Source organism: Phyllostomus hastatus, unplaced genomic scaffold (genome assembly GCF_019186645.2).
Source record: "Phyllostomus hastatus isolate PE091 unplaced genomic scaffold, TTU_PhHast_1.1 phas_contig_432, whole genome shotgun sequence".
Classification (NCBI taxonomy): Eukaryota; Metazoa; Chordata; class Mammalia; order Chiroptera; family Phyllostomidae; genus Phyllostomus; species Phyllostomus hastatus.
The window spans coordinates 1,298,790-1,321,344 of record NW_025333880.1 but is presented as its reverse complement, the minus strand read 5'-3'; the positions used below and the strand labels follow the sequence as shown (position 1 = coordinate 1,321,344).

Sequence of the window (22,555 nt, the reverse complement as noted above, 5' to 3'; positions counted from 1 at the left end):
TTAATTAGACAAAACAATTAGGGTGAAATCATTCATCGGCCCATATATTTACATTGGAAAATGTACAAACGCCTGTGAATGACATAAATTAAAGATCTCCCAGGAAAACTGCTAATTAACACTTTTACCCTTAGGAAGTTTAGCATTTTTAAATGAAAAATTATCTTTATAGTGTGGTCACGGGCAGAAATACAGAGTTGGAGTTACAAAAGGAATGAGAGAGGGGCATGTGGAGGCTGGGCCCTGAGAACGCCTGACCCATGGAGGTTCCCTAAGCCTTTCTCTTGGGACTGGGAGAAATACTATTTCTACCTCGGAGGACCAGCAGAGCACCTCAGACAAGCCTCTCTCCCACTTCAAGACCTGTTCCTATCAAGTTTCCCATGTGAGTAAATAGGTTTTAATAAAGAAAGCACTAAGAGAGGAGGAGAGTGAAAGATGTTGACAGTAAGCAAGAGGCTGTCAGTGATACAGACAGCTGATATAAGCTGAGAGGAGCACCTGGGACAGAGAACACTTCCCTTGTTCATCTCCTGCTGCTCACACCCATGAAGAGCTGCAACTGCCTTGGGGCCCTCAAGCTAGGCTGGGCACCGAGACCTGTGTAGGCACTAGGTCCAAATGCGCCTTGCAAAGCTGAATAGGCTCATTAGTTGTACCTATTCATGGAGAATAATAAAAGGCATGAAAGTGTCTGTTGACTGACCAACAGAGATTCCTTTAAGAAAAAAAAATTCCTGTGAGTCTGAAACATTGACCTCACATTCTCTTAGTATTTTATAAAAAAAATATAGTTCATAGCATATCAGAAATGGGTTATAACAATATAAATAACTGAATGTTTCATACACACAGTAAACAAATACTGCTATAGATTGATAGGTTTTTCTCCTAAAGAAAAAAAATCAAATTCTGCTTCTGTTTCTTGCCTTTTTGTCTTTCCTCTTCATACCTGCTAGCTTGTCACACAGATACAATCTCTAAAACTCACCAGACTCCATTTACAATAACTAAATTGCCTGCGGTTGACAGGATTTTGAATTAGCCAACTTGTTATTATTGTACGCATGTGCTCAGCTAAGTAGAGTCATAAGACAAACAAGTTTGAGATAATTAGATGGTGCTGATTGTACCTGCAGCATGCACTTGACTTTCATGATTAGTTCTGCAGAGAAGGCTACACATACTATTGTGTCTGCCAAACAGAGAGCATCACAGTTGGAAAAAAGTCCAGGCTCCTTAGTGACCACCAGTGTCAATTTGAACACTATCATCTTACCATGAATCCAGGATCTTAGAAAAACTCAAAGGTGGCCACCTATTGAGAGTTAGAATCACCAGCATTTTAGATAGAAATGTAATGAGAAAAAAATGCAATCTAAAAGTCATAATCAATACTGTCACCCACTGAGTTAACGAGTTGCTGAAATTACGATAACAATGGAATCAGAAGGTGAAGAAAAGTCTCTCTCTAAAGTGCAGCGATTAAGCCTTTAATCCAAAGAGAACATTTACGCAGGTAAAAATTTATTTGAAATGCATGTTTCAAGATAGAAAACATTCAACAATTAATGTAAGGCTCACTCTGTCCGTCACAGAGACAGCTGAACTTCACAAAAGGGTTCCTACTGATCTTTAGGGAATGTAAGCGGGAGGCCTGCTCTCCTGCTGCCTGCCGGCTCAGGTAGTGTGACAGTCCTCTCTTCCACTTCCTTCTGGCTTTGCACTTTTAAACCTCATCACACCATGGGAACACATACTACTGTGCTTTAAAGTTAGAAAGACATCTTAACTGCACCTTATCTCTAAACTCTTCCAGTCTGAAATGTCAATCACAAAAGCCCATGTGGATACAGTTTGAGTTTCTACTGTCAACAAAATGGTGGGGGTGGGGGATAGGAACATGTTCATAAGATATTAAAATACAAACAAAGCACATTTGTAAAATATTGAGGTAAAACATATTTAGGTAAACTTGTTCACTCCCCATGCTGTAGTTGCCCTCTTCCAAATTCAGAATACAGTGCCTTTGATGACAAATATAAAGCACTTGGGACAGCATCTCTCACACAGTTAAACAGATGGAGGTCCCCTTCCCTTTCTCCACTACCGTATGTCAGCACAGGAGCAACCATTGCTTAGCCTGTATGGAACTGTCAGAAACTCCGTTTGGAGGACTGGCCTAATCCCTTCTCCAGTGTTTGCGTGAAGGATGGCTCCACTCTAGAGGTATTGTCAGTGCTCCAGAGCATCTAGCCATTCTCTAGTCAATTAAAGAAGTCTTATGTTTGTTTGCTTATTTGTAAAGAAGTGAGTGTTTTTAAAAATTAACTGAACACCGTCTTCTGTGTAAAGAAGGAAAAAAGAGAATTGTAGTTGGCACTGTAGTAGAAAATTTTTCTTATCTTATGCCTATTCTTTATAATAGTTTTATTAAAGTTGAATTGGCATAATGAAGGAGTTATCAAATGCCAAATATCAAGCAACATATACCAACATTTACTGCCTCCTTTTGCTGACAAAAATGCCATCAGTCATGAAAATAATGCATGGATCAACAGTAGACTAATAGGATTTCAAAGAGATAGAACAGCATGCTCTGTTTTAAAGCATGTGTCTTTCAAAATTGATGACTATGGATGAGCTTTTTCCAAGGACAGTTTTTGACACATAAGCTACAAACCTAAGCATTTATATCTAAGAACCTCACACAATCTTTTCACTGAAAAATAAGTGTGTAAAAATCCTCTTCAGAATTCCGCTGCTAGCTCATCATCACCCTGGCTGTGAGACTCAGTGGCCCCTCGGCTCTGTGTGCTGTGATGGTCGCAGCTATGAGGGGGGATTCCTCCTGGTAACAAGGCCCATTCACAGCTGGGGGTTTCAAATGACAGCTAAATTACTCTGCTGCTTGGACTCAGGAGGATGTACATGGCTTGTGTGAATCTTATTTTTGATATATTAGGGAATCAGTTGAACAGCAGAATATTTGTTAGAGATATGATCGAAATTAATAATTTTCCTTATAATTTGTTTCTTCTAAACATTGCTACCCATTTCCTAAAATGTTAAATATTCAGATGATTGATAGTATTCCACATTTTCTTCCGGGCATTTTATGCTTGAGGTGAAATTCTTACAAGGCATCATCTTTCTCTTTTCTCAATTCAGTTCTATTTGTCTATGATTATGCTGCAGGGTTGTTGAGAAACCATGGCTTTAAATTTAGGACAGGAAGAGGGATATATATAGCTCTCATACTTGTTACTATATCTTCTCATAGCTATAGAGTTAGACATAGTACAAAGAGAATAAGAGTGTTCTGGGTGAATTGTATGCTACTCCTCTATCCCAGGCAAAATTCACATGTCAGAGTCCTAACCCCCAGCACCTCAAAATGCGACCTAATTTGAGGGCTATTTCTGGCCAAGATTCAGGCATAGGTAGACAAACTGTGCCTCCTTGCACAACCAAAAGAAGGACAACTACAAATTTAAAAACAAAAAACAACCAGAACTGACAGAAAATCTAACTGTATGGAAGGCCCACAACAAGGAGTTAAAGAAGAAACATTCATCCAGACCAGTAGGAGGGGTGGAAAAGGGCAGCCAGGTGGAGAGGACTTGAGGCAAGGTGGCTGCTGCAGGATTGGGCGGTGGTCCCACATTTGCATGCAGATAAACTGGGAGAAACAACTGGGGAGTGAGGTAGACTGTACAACCCAGGGCTCCAGTGCAGGGAAATAAAGCTTCAAACATCTGATTGAAAACATCCGTGGGGGTTGAGGTGGCAGGGGGAGAAACTCCCAGCCTCACAGGAGAGTTGTTAGAGAGACCCACAGGGTACTAGAATGTACACAAACCCACCCACCCGGGAATCAGCATCCAGAAGGACCCAATTTGATTGTGGGTAGTGGGAGAAGTGACTGAAATCTGGCAGAGAGCAGAGCAAGTGCCATTGTTCCCTCTCAGACCCCTTCCCAACATAGTGTCACATCGAAGTGACCTGGGTTGCCCCACCCTGCTGAACAACTAAGGCTCCTCCCCTTACTACTCAACAGGTGCTCTGAGACAAAAAAAATGCCCCAAATGAAAGAACAGATCAAAACTCCAGAAAAACATACAACTAAGCAACAAAGAGACAGCCAACCAACCTATCAGATGCACAGTTCAAAACACTGGTAATCAGGATGCTCACAGAAATGGTTGACCATGGTCACAAAATTGAGGAAAGAGTGAACACTATGCAAAGTAAATGAAAGGAAAATGCACAGGGAACCAACAGTGATGGGAAGGAAACCAGGACTCAAACCAATGGTTTGGACCAGAAGGAAGAAATAAGTAGTCAACCAGAACACAATGAAGAAACAAGAATTTTAAAAAATGAGGAGAGGCTTAGGAACCTCCAGGACATCTTTAAACATCCCAACATCCGAATCATAGGGATGCCAGAAGGAGAAGAGGAGGAGCAAGAAATTGAAAACTTATTTGAAAATATAATGAAGGAGAAATTCCTCAGTCTGGCAAAGGAAATAGACTTCCAGGAAGTCCAGGAAGCTCAGAGAGTCCCAAAGAAGTTCAACCCAAGGAGGAGCACACCAAGGCACATCATAATTACATTAGCCAGATGAAAGATCAGGAGAGAATCTTAAAATCAGCAAGAGAAAAGGAGTTCCCAAAAGACTATTGGCTGAATTCTCAAAGGCAACCTTGTAGGCAAGAAGGGGCTGGAAAGAAGTATTCAAAGTCATGAAAGGCAAGGACCTAAATCCAAGATGACTCTATCCAGCAAAACTATCATTTAGAATGGAAGGGCAAATAAAGTGCTTCCCAGATACGGTCAAGTTAAAGGAGTTCTGTGTAATTTTCTGTGTAAATCTCATTCCTTAAGATTAATTTATAATTTAGCTTTAATTTTAGATTTTTTATTTCAAGTATACATTTATGGTTTTATATAAACTGTCAGGATTCATGAGCTTGTTGTAATTTTAAAGTATTTTGTCAGCTAAATTTTCCTGCTGATAAATAGATGGTAAAAACTATTGGCTGAAACTTGGCTGCTTCTTCAAACTTGGTATCATCATCACCAAGCCCTTATTATATGAAATGTCAAAGGGGCTTATCTCAGAGTAAGAAGATAAAAAATATGAACAGAAAAATGGCAAACAAACTCACAACTAGCAACAACTGAACCTAAAACAAAAACAAAAACTAAGCAAACAACTAGAAGCAGAGAAATGGCTATCTCACAGAGGGTGATCAGTGGGGAGGGGGAGGGGAAGAATGGGGGGAAAGATAGAGAATAAGAAGCATAATTGGTAGGTATAAAATAGACAGGGGGAGGTTAAGAATAGTATCGGAAACAAAGAAGCCAAAGAATTTATATGTACAAACCATGGACAAGATGGACATGAACTAAGGGGGAGGGGGGATGCTGGAAGGCTGGGTGGTGCAGGGCAGACAGGGGGAAGAAGGGGAGAAAGAAATTGGGAAAATTGTAATAGCATAGTCAATAAAATATACTAAAAAATAAAATCAGAACTGAAAAAAATAAAAAACTCCATAGCTGCAGAGCTTGCCATTCTATTAAAAAAAATCAACCAATGAATGCATAAATAAGTGTAACGACAAATCCATGTTTCTCTCTCCCTTCTTCTCTCTAAACTTAACCAATAAATAAAAATTTGAAAAATAAAATTTGCTTAAATTTTTTTCCTCTAAGCATGATTTTCCACCACATCCCATGAATTTTAATATGTAGTGTTATTATTCAGTTCAAAATATTTTATAATTTCTATAGTGATTTCTTTTACCTAATATAAATAACATATATATATATATAAACACAGACACATATAAACAAATATGCACATGAATATATGTGAGGCATTCTCTCAGTTTATTCAAATTTCTGGGGTGTTTTAGAAAACAAATACATGGATATAGTTCTATAATCATATCAGAAAAATTCTGCTAATGACTTTGCCAATAAAATCAGAAATTTGATGAATTTCTTAAATGTAATGGTTGACTAAACAACCTCCTTATATATAGTTTTTCCATATAGTAGAATAACATAAAATCATTAAAATTCATAATGTAAAATAATCTTTCATACTATGTGATATTGTTCACTATGTAAGTTAAGAAAAGGAAGCAGGGTAATATGTGTAGGTGGCATAACCCAAGCTGTGTAAAGAGGGCTGGTAAGCAAGCCTGGGAGGAAAAACATCAAAGCAACAATCTCAGTTGTTTAGAGGATGGGAGATTTATGGATTATTTTTAGATTCTTCTCTATACTTTTATTTACTCTGTAAATTTTCTTCAATAATCACAGAAAAGCTTTATAATAACTAGATAACTTTAATTCAGAAAATAAGCACTGATTTGTAACGAATACACTTTCACTTGCAACTTATCTGAAAAAACATATGGCAGTTCTGTTAATGCATAACATAATCCAGCACACATAAATAATTTAACCATTTCAAACACAAATTAAGTCAAGCAAGAAAAAAGAATATAAATGGAGCACATATGACTCAAATAAGGCTATGCCACCCACTCTATGTAGCTAGAGTGAAGATGCAGAATTCATCAGCTGTCAGCTGGAAGCCTTCAATTCAATTATTCCAAATTGAATGTCTCACCCCATTTGTTAGCCTATTAAAAAAAAATTCACCCTTTGTTCTTGCAGGGAAAAAAACAAATGTTTCATGTATAGATGTAACTTCTTAAATCAAATCTAATCAAACAATTAGCTGACACGATGTCTCCAGTTTTATTTCTTTGTAGAAAAAAGTCATGTAATATAAAAGGCCCAAATTGCTTTTCTGTTCATGTGAGTACTCTTTTAGTATTTTTCTGCACATAAGCTGAACATATTTCACCTCTTTCCATTTTTCTGTGATTTTCTTGAGCCTGTTAGAAGGTATTTCAGTAGAAAAATTTCAGACTCTGCTAGAATTATATATATAAAATAACAAAATACTGCTAAATTGCTTTACTGGTATTTACAATTTAAACAGTGCTTTAGAAGCTCTAATGAATGTGAAAATGTTGTTCCATTAATTGTGTTTTTAGGTTTATTGGCAATCTGCAGTAGACCTAGAATATGATTGCATACTGAAGAAACATAATCATTGACATCAATGAAGTTGAATAAAAAAGATCTATTTATATTTTATGTGTATTTTTAACCAAAATGGAAAAATTAAATAACTCTAAAAATCAGAAAATATCATATACTAATATAAAAAACCTTCATCTGCATTACCTTAGTAACTTTATGAAAAATAGTAAGAGCATAAGAACTGAATTCAAATCTTGCCATTTATTAACAGAGACTCTATGGGCAAGGCAGTTGGTCAAAGAACTCTTTGTCTCCCAAAATGGCAGGAATAAAACCCACTTCATAGGGCTGTTTTAAAGATAAAATAATGTATTTAAATACTATGGCATGCTGTCTACACATACTATGCCCTCATTATTGGTAGTGACTATAGCTATTTTTATTGTAACTGTCTTGACTCCATCATCATCACCACCACCACCACCACCACCACCACCATCATCATCATCATCATCATCGTCGTCGTCGTCGTCTTCATAAGATTCATTACTAAATTGTTTTGGAAAGAGATATGGTAGAAATACTGCACAATAAGAGAGCTGAGAACCATCTCCTCTATTGGGAGATCACTTCTAAAATGGTAAAGTTTAGCTCTGGTCAAGTTTAACGTCAGGAGCAATCTTAAAGGGAGGTGCTAGAGCTTAGAGCCACCTGTGTGTATGTTTTGAAAGATATTAAAAGGTGTCCCAACCAAGAATATCCACAACTTGTGCTACTTGTACTATCCAAGAATTCTTTGGGTATCTCCCTCTCCCTCTCCCTCTCCCTCTCCCCCTCCCTCTCTCTCTCTCTCTCTCTCGGCTTTAACAATCCCTTCTCTAATGTCTTAATTAAGACCTCTGACTGGAATGTCCACGGGATTGAGCACAGTGCTTGGCAGACAAAAGGTTCTCAATATATGTCTTCATTGTGAATTCATTCTATGAGAGGTATTACTTAAAACTACTGGAAGTTAATAAGATTATTTACAATGAGGTCAGTTAATTCTGAGAACTGGGACAAAGTTCAGCCTCAGTTCCCAAGCCTGTGTTGGTGAGCAGGTACCTGGGGAAAGTGAGAAGGCAACTAAAGCATTTTCTACTTCCCCAGTTTTTCCATCTTTCTACTTAAAGTAAAGAAATGAGGGAGAAGAAAATTGCAGGGCATTTTATTATGAAATGAAGTAATTATCTTTATTTTATCTATTTTTATCTCAGCCTCTTACTCTTCCTTGTGTTTGCTTTTAATTACTATGGAGAGCCAGTAAGCTAATGAAGGAAATACTTAAGATGTGGCAATATACTCATTCTGTGATTATGCTGGAACAAATCAGCACAGAATGGAATACATTATTAGAATGTACACAGACTAGTGGCAAGCATCGTGAATCTAAACCCTGGAGATATTTGCTTGGTGGCTTAGGAGAATATCTGTTGCCTTCACTTCTCCTATCTGGTGAGGTCATGGAAATCTGAAAGACCTCCATCCCTCAGAATTGACTCCCCAGCTAACTTTCTAAGATTTTGTCATGGTTCTCTTTATGGACTCAGTGAAATTTTCTGCACATTGCTAACAACAGTAGATGTAGGGTAAAGGGATTCAACATATACCACTGTGAAGAGTTGGGCCTTTTTAAATTTTTGTTTTCTAAACTCCTATATCTGCCTAAAAGTAGAGCATCACCAAAGAATTCTACCATCATATACCTGCTCCTTGTGAATTTTACAACCAGAGAGGACTGCCTCCTATCACCAGAAATAAGAAGTCGGGATAAAACGTCACCACAACAGACATCTCACAACCAACCGTCAGGGCTCCCATCTCTCCCTCTAAGGGACCATTTACCTTTCCCAGAAGGCATTTGCTTCCCCTGCACAAGTGCCTTTCTCCCACCCTCCTTCCCCTATTTTGCCCCAAATTCTAACTGGATCCTTGAGTCACATTTTCTGTGAACAAACACATACATGAATTTAAAAATCTGTCTTTTTTCTGATAATCTGTCTTTTGTCAGTGTAATTTGCATGTCACCAAACACTAAACCTAAGAGGGCAGACAAAAAGTCTCTCTCCCCAACCCTATCAAGGGATTCAGTCTGAGTGGATGTTTGTGTTAAGGCTTCCCCTACTGTTGTCAGAGTTGCAGTGACTGGTAACCTGAGAGGCACCTGAGATCAGGGCAGCTCCTCAGGGCCTTCTGCAAACTCCTTCCTCAACTTGATTTCAGCATCTGGATTGTAGTACTGCAAATCAAACCAATTTGTCAGTTACTACAGTACAAAAATACTAATTTCTATGATGCATTATGCTCTTACATTATCAAAAGGTCACAATTAAAAATTTAAAAACCAATAGTAAAATTGATTAGTTTATAACTGAAATCAACTATCACTATATTTAGGAATATAATTAGATAACAGTGTAATAGACAATCCAGAATAGACCTAAAAAGATATCTTTGCTATTACATTTTACATAATTTTGTTCATATTTAATACAGAATTTGGTGTCTGGAGCTTCAGGTCCCTCTGCTTTGAGACTCATTATGTCATCACATTGACTTAGTGACGACCCTAATACATCATCTGAATAACCAAATTTTGATGTCTTTGGCCATTCTATTTTAGTAATTCGGGGTGGGGCTTGTACCTTGCTTAATCATCCAGGAGACTTCTACCTTTAAAATGTTAAATTTCATATTACTCTTCTTTACTTTTTAGCATAAGCCTTCTTCACCTAACTGCACTTGTCCATGGAATTTGACTTTGTTGCCTGTTTCCTCTTCTCTCCACCTCAAAGTGAGCAGTTAACTCTGTTTCTTGACATTGTGCTAGAGCTGATTTCTTTGTCTCTCCAATGGCTACGCTTCCTTTATTTGCTTTGTAAATGTCAAGGGTTAGGGTTAGGGCTTGTTTTCTCACACTACATCACAGCTATAAATATGTGCTTAGCCTTCAATGTTGATTCATATAGTTGTTTAAACAAAATTAATTAGTTACTGAGGCCAGTTCCACTGAGGGATGTTGTGGCTGGAAAGTGGCCCTTAGATTTGTCCTGTCTTGCACTAAAAACTTGAAAATGTGCTCAGGTACTTTTACACCTCACGGGCCAGCTTCTCACACTGGTGCACTCTCATTCTGTACAGTGGGCAGTGTACAGAATGAGAGTTTCCCAGCATGAACGTACCTCTGTGGGAAACTTTATGGGACCTGGGACATTTACGGGACCATACATGAGAATGCTCTTGTGTCTTACTGTATATAGGGCTCTCTGTGATTTTCTAGATTACTTGCCATTGAAGGAATTTGTATGTTTGCCTATTGAGCCCATATTTCTATTAAGACAGTTGACAATACTTTAAAATTAGGAGATTTCTCACAAAAGCCCAGACTCTTGACATCACTTGAAAACTCCAATGGTTTGGCAACCCTCAGCCCTCCTCTCCAAATTGGTACACTTCTACAGGAAGCAACCTCTGGACCTCAGGGCGATTTCACCCTTTGGAGAGGTCATGTTTACCATCTCTCTTTTGCTTCATTCATTTTATGTCATCTTCCTGATTCCTGTAGGATCTGAGCTTGTAATGTGCATATGACATATATACTCACTACTTTAATCTAGTATGTATACAGTGACTGAAACTGTATCTCCAAGAATAAAACCACCTGGGATTTACACAGTGATATGGGTTGGATTGTGCCCCCACCCGCCTCTCCAAAATTTATATGTTGAAGTCCTAACCTCCAATGTGTCTATTTTGGAGACAGAGTTTTACTGAGATAATTAAGAATAAATGTGGTCATAAGGGTGGGGCTCTATTCCAATACAACTGGCATCCTTATCAAAAGAGAAATAGACAGTAGCTATTTTGCTTTTTGACCCTGACAGAGCACAGAAAAGCCACATGAGAACACAGTGATAAGGTGGTTGTCTACAAGTCAAGAAGAGAGACCTCACCAGAAAATTAATTTTCTATCATTGTAATCATGGATTTGTAGCCTCCGGAATTGTGAGAAAATAAATATCTGTTGTTTAAGCCACCCCAGCTGTCATATTTTGTTACAGCAGCTTAGCAGAGTAACACATACAGATTAAATCCACCTTCCTCTGGAAATGGTGTCTCCATATCCACTCTTCAATTAGGTGCTTTCATTCTTTCACCTGGACTTCTTCAGTCACTTCCTAAACAGTCTGCCTGTCTTTGTACCACCCTTCTTCAATATTTGCTTTGGAAGAGTTCTGTTTAAATGCAATGATTATAACATGTGCTCTTGCTTTGAAGTAAAAAAAAAAAAGCACTAATTAAAATTAGTTGAACTTGAGAATGGCCCTGTAAATATTTTGTTTCTTGTCATCTGTATCCACATTACCAGGTGCTAGCAAAATCCCATTAGCTTTGACTTTGTCCCCTTGCTGGGCCTCCATGCCCGGTTTTGGTAAGAATCCTGCTGGGTCAGCTCAGAGAGAATCCCCACCCTTGATATCTGGCCACCTTCAATGCTGGCAAATTCCTCATTCTCGACCCTCAGTAGCTGGTAACCCTAGCCTGCCTTCAGCAAAGCTCCTGTTGAGTAGGTTTAGCAGGAAGCCCCTCCCCTGATATGTCCTCTTACCCCCCGATATGTCCATCCACTGACCGCCACATTGTTGGCTATAACTCCCCCACTTTTTCTTGCTGAATTCAAAAGTAAGCCCAATTCTACACTGCATTCTCTTTTTCATACTGCAGTAGTTCCTTATACAATCTGTTTTTATGGCTTTAACTACTGTCCTCCTCCTGTTTTCTTTAACATCTCCTTGAAACCAAACTCTTCCATGCCTCTGTGCTTTTACTCCCACAAACCTTCTGATTTCTTCCAGGCTACACATCAAAAAGTCTTATGCTCTCTCTATGGGCCCATTCAAGTCATACTGCTTGTTGAAGTCTTCAAAGTAGAAATTATTATTTATTTCCCTTTGGTGCTTCTAATGTACTTTGTATATACATCTATTATTACTTGGTCAACTTAACTATCATTTTATCTTTTGTTTACATGATTCTCTCTGACCAATAAACTCAAAGCCCTTTATCTTATTATTTATTTTGTTTTTACTCAAGGTGCTGTTATGCTATCAGGTGATTAGAAGGTAATTATATACTTATTAATCAAAAGTTTATTAATGCTAACATAGAAGTCAGTGTAAGGACATTAATAGGAGTAAATAAGGTCAAAACAACAACATCCCCTCACCTGTCCCCCCAAATTACCTTTTGAATATAGCACAATCCATTTAAGTCTATGTGAATTACAGTTAACCTCATTATAATCAGAGCCAAATGGATAAAGTCCACGCATTCTAACCGTCTGTTATGAGTTTATTTATAAAGTTCCCAGAGTCTCCAACATGTCTACAAGGAGTAGCCACATTCTCTAATCTTTTCTTAGTTTAGTAAGGAAATGTGGTTGGTGGTAGATCAATATGGAAAGCAGAGGAACTGCAATGTCTTTGAGTAATGAAATACTTAAACTACACTCCAGTTGGCTGCTGAAAGCCCTCCTATTTTCCTTGGAGTCATTTCAATTTGCTGGGAAGAGGAACTCAGCTGTTCTCCATTGCTCATGCCACTTCAACCAGTTAGATCAAAGGGGAACGTATACCATCCATCAGAGCAACACGAGTAACTCTGGCCCAGTGCTGTCCCAGCCAGCTGGCTACCTTGCCATTATGTAAGTGCATTTTCACTTGATGCAGCTTTTGCATCTCAGAAATGTGAAAATTTGATAAGACAATGTTGTTTTTTTTGCTTTTAAGCTTTCTTATCAGTAAATTATCACAAGCCTTATCACTTAATAATTGCTAGAATGAGTCAATATGTTTCATATTTTTAAAAGATCTTCACTTAAGGTAGCTGGAAACTGGAAGTATAGGAGGTAAAAGACCCAATCCTTGTGCTATTATAGCCATGAAATGAGGGCATTAGTCTAAATTAGCATTTCTCAAAATATTACATTAAATAGCATCATAGACACATCTGTGATTGGGAAAAGCACTAGATTAGATACAGTTAAGGAGGCCTGATTCTGAACTGCAGGACTTCCCCGGATCTTTTCTGAGTAAACTGACAAGGGGGCAGTGCCTTGTAGCCATTCTCGTCTGTCTTACGTGGAATGGACATCAGAATTAAGGGCATTTTGTGAACCAACCAACATATAAGGAGGTGTTTTAAACTAACAGAAGGACTTACACAACTATAATATTTAAGACTATGCATTTAAAAAAGTTATGCACCCTGACTCACTTCCTGAATATTGGGTTTTAAAAGAACTTCAGACTCATCTATAATAAAGGAGAAACTCCTTTCTCTGCTGATAGTAGGATTTTTCATTCTAATTTTTTGCTGTTCAATATACAGAAACAACTAAACTTTGTTTTTGTATTTCTTAAATTGCATAATTCTTTTGGAAAATATATAAACCTCAGAAGCTGAATCTAACTTAGACAATTATTTCAGGTGCAACACATCAGTAGTTGATCTATTTTTAAAATTAGTACCATTGTTACTTTGATATTCTCTTTCCCTTGGCTGAACACATCTAATACAGTAGATAAGAAACTTTGAAATGTCTTTTTTCTATGTTAAGTGTTTATATTTTCATAGGCCTAGCATCTGTTTAATTAATTTTAAGACAGTGGACCTGGAGGGCTGGTTAGAGCTCACATTGCTGGGCCCCACCCACAGCTTGGAACTCCTTAGGCCTCAGATGCAGCAGAGTTTGCAGGCCTAACCGGGTGATGCTAACACTGCAGGTCCAGGTAGCACACTTAAGAATCACTACTTGCATAGATTCCGATTTATGAGCGCGTGGCTGGGTCTCTCTGTGGGCTGAGGTTCCTCAGTCAGGCCCCCATCAGGAACCTTACAGGAGCAAAGGGAGCTGGCTATCTCCACTGTCTCAAAAATAAGTCACCTTTGTATTAATTCCTAGGTTCTGCCACAATAGTCTCATTTCCCAAAAACTAACAAAATATTCCCGTCCTTCAATGTTTTCCACTATCAGCTAACAATGTGTGGGTCATTAGATTACACAGGTGGTCCACACTTTGGATTTCTTTCTCTTTAGTCACTGCCTTTTATTTGCCCACATAACTCAGTCCCTCTCTTACACAGCATGTTTTCAGGACCATGGCTCTTTCCCAGCAGCATCTGCCTCTCCACCAAATGGGTCGGCACTGCTAGCCCGATCCGTATGAAATGGAGCCTGTACTCGCTCCTGAGTGCATTCACTGCACAGACATTTGTTAAAGGCTTGGCATATATTGACTATGACAAAAATTCTGCATTCATGGGATTGCATTGTCATGAGGGAGATATAAAATACACATGGAAATAAGTAAGTATGGTATGTTCAAGAAGTGATGTGTAAATTGGAGAAAACAATATAAGGTAATGGCCAAGAAAGTGACTGGAAATGAAATGTGTTTTAGCTACCCTGGAAACATCTCTCTGAGGAAGTAACATGAAGCTGCAACAGAACTGTTGTGATGGAGGCAGCAATGCAATGAATGTAGAAAAGGGCATTCCAGGCAGAGAAAGCATCAGTTCCAAAACAGAAAGAAGTCCAGGATGGCTGAAGTCAGTGAAGGAGTCAGGGAGGGAAAGGGCTGAAGAGGAATTCGGGGGTGGGGTGGCAAAAGTTTTCATAAGGCATTTATAACCACATGTTCCTCTCTCTCTCTCTCTCTCTCTCTCTCTCTCTCTCTCTCTCTCTCTCTCTCACACACACACACACACACACCTGGCATACAGCCTAGAAGACTGGTATGAGGCTCAACACAGTTCCTTTGACCAACAGGAGTTAAAATATCAGAAGAATTTTTTAAAATCCTCACCTGAGGATATGTTTATTGATTTGAGAGACAGAGAGATGTGACAAATACTGATTGGTTGTCTCTCCTATGCACCCCAACTGGGGATTGAACCCGCAACCCAGGTATGTGCCCTGACCAGGAACAGAACCTTCAACCTTTGGGTGTATGACACGCCATGGGATGACACTCCAACCAACTGAGCCACCTGGCCAGTGCCAGCAGCATTTGATAGAGGAGAAACTGCAGAGCAATATCAGAATTCACTGTTTAGCCTTTGGAGCTGGCTGTACTACAATGCACAAGAAATCGTACACAGCTCTTATTTCGAATCTGGATACATTAAATCATACATAACCTTTCCCCCTTTTTATAAAGGCTGAGTTAAGGGACCACTCTCAGTATTGATACATAGTAGTGCTAGGATGGGTACAGCTTTCCTACTCAATCAAGTCAAAATTCTGAGTGAAGAGGGAGCAAAATTATGTCAGAAGTGTGTCTTACAGCATTACTTTACACAGACAACATTCACTAATAGCAGTGATTCTAACAAAATTGACAAAATAATTTCCAGCAAAATAATAACTACTGTATGAAACACACACACAGAAACACACACCTACCTTCAGGCAATTTGAAATAATTATGAATCAGAAATTAGCCTAAAGTGAGAGTTATATGCTTTCAACAAACCCCACAAGAAAAGCATCGAGCGTACTGTACTGTACCTGATAATTTAAATTATGTTTCAATCTTTACATCATTAGCCTGCAGGTACATCTGAGGGTATCCAAATTGAAAGGAATTTATCAGCCAGAGTTCTTTTCAAGTAAAGAACATAAATCTGGTTTATAATTTTGCTTTCCATATATCAAATCTTGCTCCCAATTAACCTAAAATTAAATATTCTCACCAGCAATGCCATTTTTTTTTAGTATATAGAGTTTTAAGAGTCTTGAAGTCTTGAAGCAAAATCACCTTAGTGTTTTGCAAATGTTCCAAAATAATTATTGTATCAAAATAAAGTCCCTTTCATTTGTACTGTAAAACTCCTAGGACCTCATTTATGAAATTGCTCGATACGCCCCTCATTATCATATATATGCTGATGCCATTACCTGTCTGCATCGACTGTCACGTCGTGAACCCCTCTCTGAACGGTGTCCCTGGAAGTCACTGTGTCTGGCATTCGGTTCAGACTTCTCGTATACAGGTTGAGTCCTCCATCTGTCATGTACCTGAAAATAAACATACGATCAATCAGCAGAAAATTAAATGGCATCATCTGTGTAATTGCACTTAATAAGCAAATCATGTTCACATTTTTCAATAATTATGCAAATATCCTCTATTATAGTTTCTTCTACATAAACATTATACTCACCAGGAAAAATCAGAATATGTTCGTTTATTAGAAAATCAATCTTCCTCACTACAACAAGTAACTAGAGCCAATTACAAAACCTTCTGTTTTCCCCCTTTTGTCATCAATATTTTGAACATGCTTGTAAATCACATAGCTCTTAGCAAACTATAGTAAGATCATGTCATTTTTGAAGCACTGATGGCCAAGGGGTATGAACATTAGTAGAACTAAGATTAATTGATTTGATAAGTAGAAAATAGGCTACAATTGGCCACTATCATAAAATAGTAACCAAGATGCATTAAGTATTTAATATGTTGCCAGGAACTTCTCAAATAGTTTACATGTAATAACATTATTATCTCCACATTAGAGATAAAAATAGTATGCACAAAAAGGTTAAGGATTTATACAAGGTCACTCAACCAGTCCTGGCAGAATTGAGAAATGGATCTAAAAAGTTTGCTCCAGAAACTGTGATCTTAGCCATGTATTGCTATCTGAACTGAAGGGCCACACTATCTGCCCCACTTCCTGTCTCTGAGGTCGAGGTCCCTCCTGTCACAGGACCTCCACCAGCACCCGGTCTGGCACAGCCTCAGCCAGCTTGCTGTTACGTAATCCTGCTTGACCAAGGAGGATTAAAACAGGGTGTTTAATCTCACCCCACCTGCTAGGCCAGTTGAATTTTTTTTTCTTGACAACTGGGATAAAGACTCAATCTATGTGAATAGAGTTAATAACAATGAAAACCCAGAAGTTGTGGGTATTTGTCTCCACTAGATGCAAAGAGTCTCAGAGAAAGCTTGTCAGCAAAGTAAAAAGAATGATGCAGGTGCACCCGAAAAAGCAGACAAGCTTGCCCACGTGGTTTCAGCCTCACAGCTCGCCCTTTGGCTCTAGGAGATATCCTTGCTTCTTGATAATCATTGCCCATTTTGTTTAAATTCGAGTTGATTTCACTTTTCAGTATCAAAAAATTTAATCACAATCATACTGAACATTCACCAAATTGCTATACTAGGATTATGAAATTGGCTTATTATCTACATGATTAGTATATTCTGTAATACTCGTTGAAGGATCTTGAATAAGTCTCATAAACTGTGTATCCATTTTTTCCTCTGAAAATGGGAAGAATAAAAGCTCCAGCAGGTAGGTTTGGTGATGATTAAAGAAGAAATACATATGCGAGCCCTCTAGATTACCTTATTCCCAATCTTTCCTGTACATTTTGAAAAGAAAACATGAATTTTATATACAAAACAATAACACTAAGTCATAATGCATTATCCTTACAAGGCATTCTACATGGTTAATTTTCCTGATAAGTGAAGAATTTATTTCCACCAAAATTAAAAAGCAAAAAGGGGACTTTGGCTCCAAAGTGCATAGAACATTGACATACTCTTTTAAACAGAGAGTACTAGATGAGATTTAACTTTTCTTGATCATGAATTCCTGATTATGAGCACCACTCCCTGTACTCTGTTGAGTGATACAAAATGGTACAATTAAAGAGTAAAGGGATAGTTGACCTTCTCAACGTGGTTATTGCCTCTTCTCTTAAGGTGGAGTATATGGAATTTCTGATAAAGTAAAAGTGTTTAGTAGCAAATATTTTTCTCATTCACTCTCTTTTTAAAATTGTGTTTTAAAAAGGTGAGGATCAGAGCAAATCTTTAGCAATCTTTCTCCAGAAAATGAGATTTTTTTTTTAAGCTATCAATGTACTTAATCCTAAACTTAACCTCTGGAGGAAGTTGTAACATTACATGTTATGTTTTACATCTTATAGGTCTGTTAGTCATCTGTGTATCTCCAAAAATGTTCAGTAAAGTGCTTTGTATATTGTTTGGGCTCAACAAATATATTAAATGTTTGTTCAGCTGAATTTTAAAGGCTTCCACTTTGTAGGAAGGAACCATCACATCTGGTCTCAGCAAGTTTACCCTGTAATCGTGATGCATGTGAAAGGAAGTAAGATAAAAGACCATTTCTATTAGAAACATAACATTTCAATTATTCAATATTTAGAGAAAAGCTAAGTTCTATAGAAAAAGATTAACTGCTTTAAAACTAATTTTCAAAATTAAAAAAATATATAAAACTTCCAATTAGAAAAAAAAACTATTTTTTCAGGAAGCCTTTCAAAGGACATTTATTTCTCTTTGGCCCCTCCGATTTTCCAGTTAACATCAAATAGGTTTAGGACAGGTATTAATTGAACCCCCAAAAAGTCAGTGTATAAATTCCTCTGTTTACATGTACTCTGTCATTTGAATGTTGGTGTGGCATTTTCACAATAGAACCATGAGTTTGTTATTTGAAAAATTAAAACAGGCATCACATGAGTAAATAAATTTCCAATTTAAATTTTTCTTGGTAATTTCTTCTTCTTTTCATTCTTTCCAGAGGATTTAAAAATCTAAAAGAACATAAATTTCATTGTTCCCCTAGAAAAATTATGCTATAATCTGGGAGCTATAAATGTTAGGGAATCATTTTGAAAGAATAATGGAAAATTTAAGAAGTATTTTTTAACAATGTTATATCTTAACTTCAAAACTATCAGCTAAGATAAGTTTAAGAAGAAGTAATAGTTATAAGGAAGACTGGTACAAAGAAATGTTTTAAAGGAAACTTGTGAAAGTTAAAGACAAAATTAAATTCTCTCAGCCCTGGCTGGTGTGGCTTGGTGGATTGAGCACTAGCCTGAGAACTGAAAGATTGCTGGTTTGATTCCCAGTTAGAGCACATGCCTGGGTTTGGGGCCAGGTCCCCACTTGGGGGTGTGTGAGAGGCAACTGCAGATGTATCTCTCACATATTGATGTTTCCCTCCCTCCCTTTTCCTCTCTCTAAAAGTAAATAAATAAAATCTTTAAAAAGATTTCTCTCCAACTATGAAAGTCTTAGGCTAATTTTTGCCATGTTCAAATTCTATAAGCTATAAAATGATTCACATTAAAAACCCCAATAGTCTCACAAAGCATTTCCAATCCTCCTCCCTTCCACTGTCAACTCTCTTTTTCTTCTGCATAGACAAACCTGACATACTTAAGGCATATTTCCTTTAGGTGCCTGTTTCCAAATCAGTACTTCCAGGCCCTATGGAGCCACCCTGTTCCAGAATGAGATATTCAACTGCTTCTTATGCATAAATGTGAGGATTTCCCACAGGCCTATCAACAATAGCATAAACTCTTCTTGTCAGTCACCACCCCTACGTGTTACAAGATGGCATCTGTTCAAATCTGTGAATCTGCATAACTATGCTCTAGTTTTGTCTGAAATCAGTGAAACGGGAAAAAAAGATATCAACATAAAGATATATAATGCTACCATCACAGCTACTCCATGCTTCCTAAAGAAAGATTTACAGAGAAATATGTTTATGCACATATGTTTAAATAATAAAAATATCAATTTTCACATGTCTATTACCTGGTATCCAAAACAGAACATTTTCTACTTCTTCAATGCCCATATAGGCTCCTTCCAATAATATCCCCAAATCTCCCTTCCACAGAAATCCACTGTGCTGGGCTTTGTGTTAAGGATTCCTTTACTTTTCTTTATAGTTTTACCACATGGGCATGGATCCTTAAATATCTATACATTGCTTAGCATCTGTTGGATTTGAACTTTAAATAAATTGAATCGTAATATATGTATTTTTGTGACTACTTTCCTTCACTCAAAATTACATTTTTGCAAATTATCTATTTTGATGTACTATTCATTTTACAGGCATGCAGCTCTGTTTTACCAATGCACTCCATAATATGGACATTTGAGCTGTCTTTCCTCCTCTGCTGTTACAACGATGCTGCCCTGAACATCTGCGCTCACACGTTACAGGCTGGCGCTTATCTGAAGTCTGTAGCTACGAAGAGACTCACCAGGTCCTAAGAGACACATGCAGGTGCTAAGTTGTACTAGTCACTGATAAATAGTTCTCAAACTAGTTTCAGAGTAAACTCCTGGTTGCCAATGGATGAAAATTCTCAAGTTCCATCCAGATTACCAAGCAGGTAAATAATAGTTTTACTTTGTAATGGGCCATTTTTGTTTTATCTTTGAAATGTCTGTTTATGCCTTTTGCTCATCTTACTATTAGATTCTATGCTTTGTTTTGTTTGTTTGTTTTTTCTTTCCTCACTGATACTAATCCATTATTAGTTATATGTGTTGCATATGAGGTTTCATACAGATATTTTCTCTTGGTTATTTTTACATGAAATTAATTTTTCTAAATAAAATAAATTTGGTTTAAAAACCTGATTTTACACAGTAAAGGCCTCTATTATTTTTGTGTAGCATTTAAAAATATGGCAATTAGCTTTTGACATTTTTGACTCTGTTCCCATCTCCCAGTTCTATGCCGACTGCCTTTTTGCCTTATGCCGTGTTCTGTTCAGTTTGGGACACTGCCCTGAAAGGGAGCTGCAGATGGGCAGTTTAATAAATTCATAGGAGCGAGATTGCTCCATTCCCTCAGACAAGATCTTCAACCCGTACTGTTCCCAGCTGGTCACGTGGTCAAAACCCCTCTGAGCTTCAGCGGCTGTCTTTAGATCTAAAGCCCTGTGTGCTTTCTCCTCAGTTTCTCTTGGCTGTTCTTGGGTTCTCCTGTTTTCAGCATTATCAGATGCCCCACTGCTACCCTCTATAACTTCTCACAAACATGCCGAGACCATGCTGGTCCTTTGGCCCATGGCTGTTTGTCCCTAATTGCTTATACGTTGGTTTTGAAATGATACCTTGTCGTCATCTTTTTGTGTTTGTGTAAAGAGTAATCATGATTTTTTCGTTTTGTTATCCAGTTGCTTTGTCTGTTTTTGTGAGGATCTGGGAAGATTCCAAACCTATGCTTCTACCTTATATTCCTAGGATACTATGTTTTCACATTCCATATCTCATATTACCCATTGTCTGTTACAGTGAGCTATTTTTTATTTAATTTTTATCTTTATAATGAGCTATTTTTCAGTGGCATGAAGACACAGGGCATCTGAAGTTTAGATGTTTTGTTTTGTTTTATTTTGTTTTGTTTTAATCTCAAAGGAACTCTAGTTCAGCATTTTCCTTTCAACAGATAACATTAAGAATTGTCCCCTAGATCAAATGCACGAGCTAAGAAAACTACATTAATAATTCATGATTGCTATAAAGATCTGTTATATTTGTTTGTAAAAAAACACACACACACAAAACCAACTCCTTAGAGAGAAGTGTATACAGTAGACAAGTGGACAGTCTCACCGGGTCAGTGGGATGGCTGGGAGTTCAGACTGGAGCCTGACCTGCTTAGTTTCAAGTCCATCATTGCATGCTTCAAGAAATTTTGAATTCTCAGAAAGCAGATTAACTAATTTCCTGAGTTTTACCTAAAGTAACTTAAACTTAAAATGCACAGAACATTGTCTAGCATGTAGTAAGTGCTTTGTAACTGTTGGCTAGAGTCACCAGCTATTTTTCCACTAGAATTTCCACTAAAAGAAAGCTCATATCTAGAATATAAAATTAGTAGGAGCATTAGAGTTAGGAATCTCTGGTTCACCATGTAAGTCCTCGTAACCAGCTCAGGTAACCCTGCCCCTCCCAAGGTTATGCACCCTTCAGTCATCGCCAAGCTTACCAAAGGAGAGTGGAGGGTGGATCAAGGGAAAAGCAAAATTTTAAAAACCTTCTTTAAAAATTTCATTCCACAGAATTAAGTTTCTTTGTTTTTGGGCCATGTGACTTACAGGAGAATTTTAGGTCATCTTCTTGGCCTAACTATTTATCACTATGACACCTGCTGATAATTTCAATTTTCACCCAATTAAAATATGTAACTTTGCCCCCAATATTCCAAGGTGTGCCTTTTTTTGCTTCATAAGTAAATATTTTTTTCGAAGAGACTCATTTTAAGTAAGAGGCCTTCCTTGGACTAATTCCTAATTACTGGCAGACTCACATCCTTATGTTTAAAGTAATTTTCAAGAGAAGATACAAATTAAGCCTTTGCATGGATTCAAGAAACTTTGAACTCTCCAAATGCTGATTAATTTTCTGAATTCTATCTAAAGTACATGAAAAAAAAATGAAACTCTATTCCTTTTACTTTATGACATTCCTGTGGTTACATGAGGGGAAAAAAACCCTAAATTGAACATTTTCATGGATCACTGTCCTGTGAGCCCTTTGTCCCTTTAATCACTAAACCATACTTTCAAGACTTGGAAATA

The 22,555-nt window shown here is 37.6% G+C and overlaps 1 protein-coding gene across 3 annotated transcripts in view; it reads right to left on the bottom strand.

Annotated features, from left to right (window-relative positions):
• Nucleotides 1–22,555, bottom strand: part of NAV3 (neuron navigator 3) — a 786,639-nt gene that overhangs the window by 116,354 nt on the left and 647,730 nt on the right. For all 3 annotated transcript variants that reach the window (XM_045844968.1, XM_045844966.1, XM_045844967.1), the window contains exon 13: nucleotides 16,073–16,192. In XM_045844968.1, coding sequence (XP_045700924.1) covers nucleotides 16,073–16,192 — 120 coding nt within the window. The remainder of the gene's footprint in view (nucleotides 1–16,072; nucleotides 16,193–22,555) is intronic.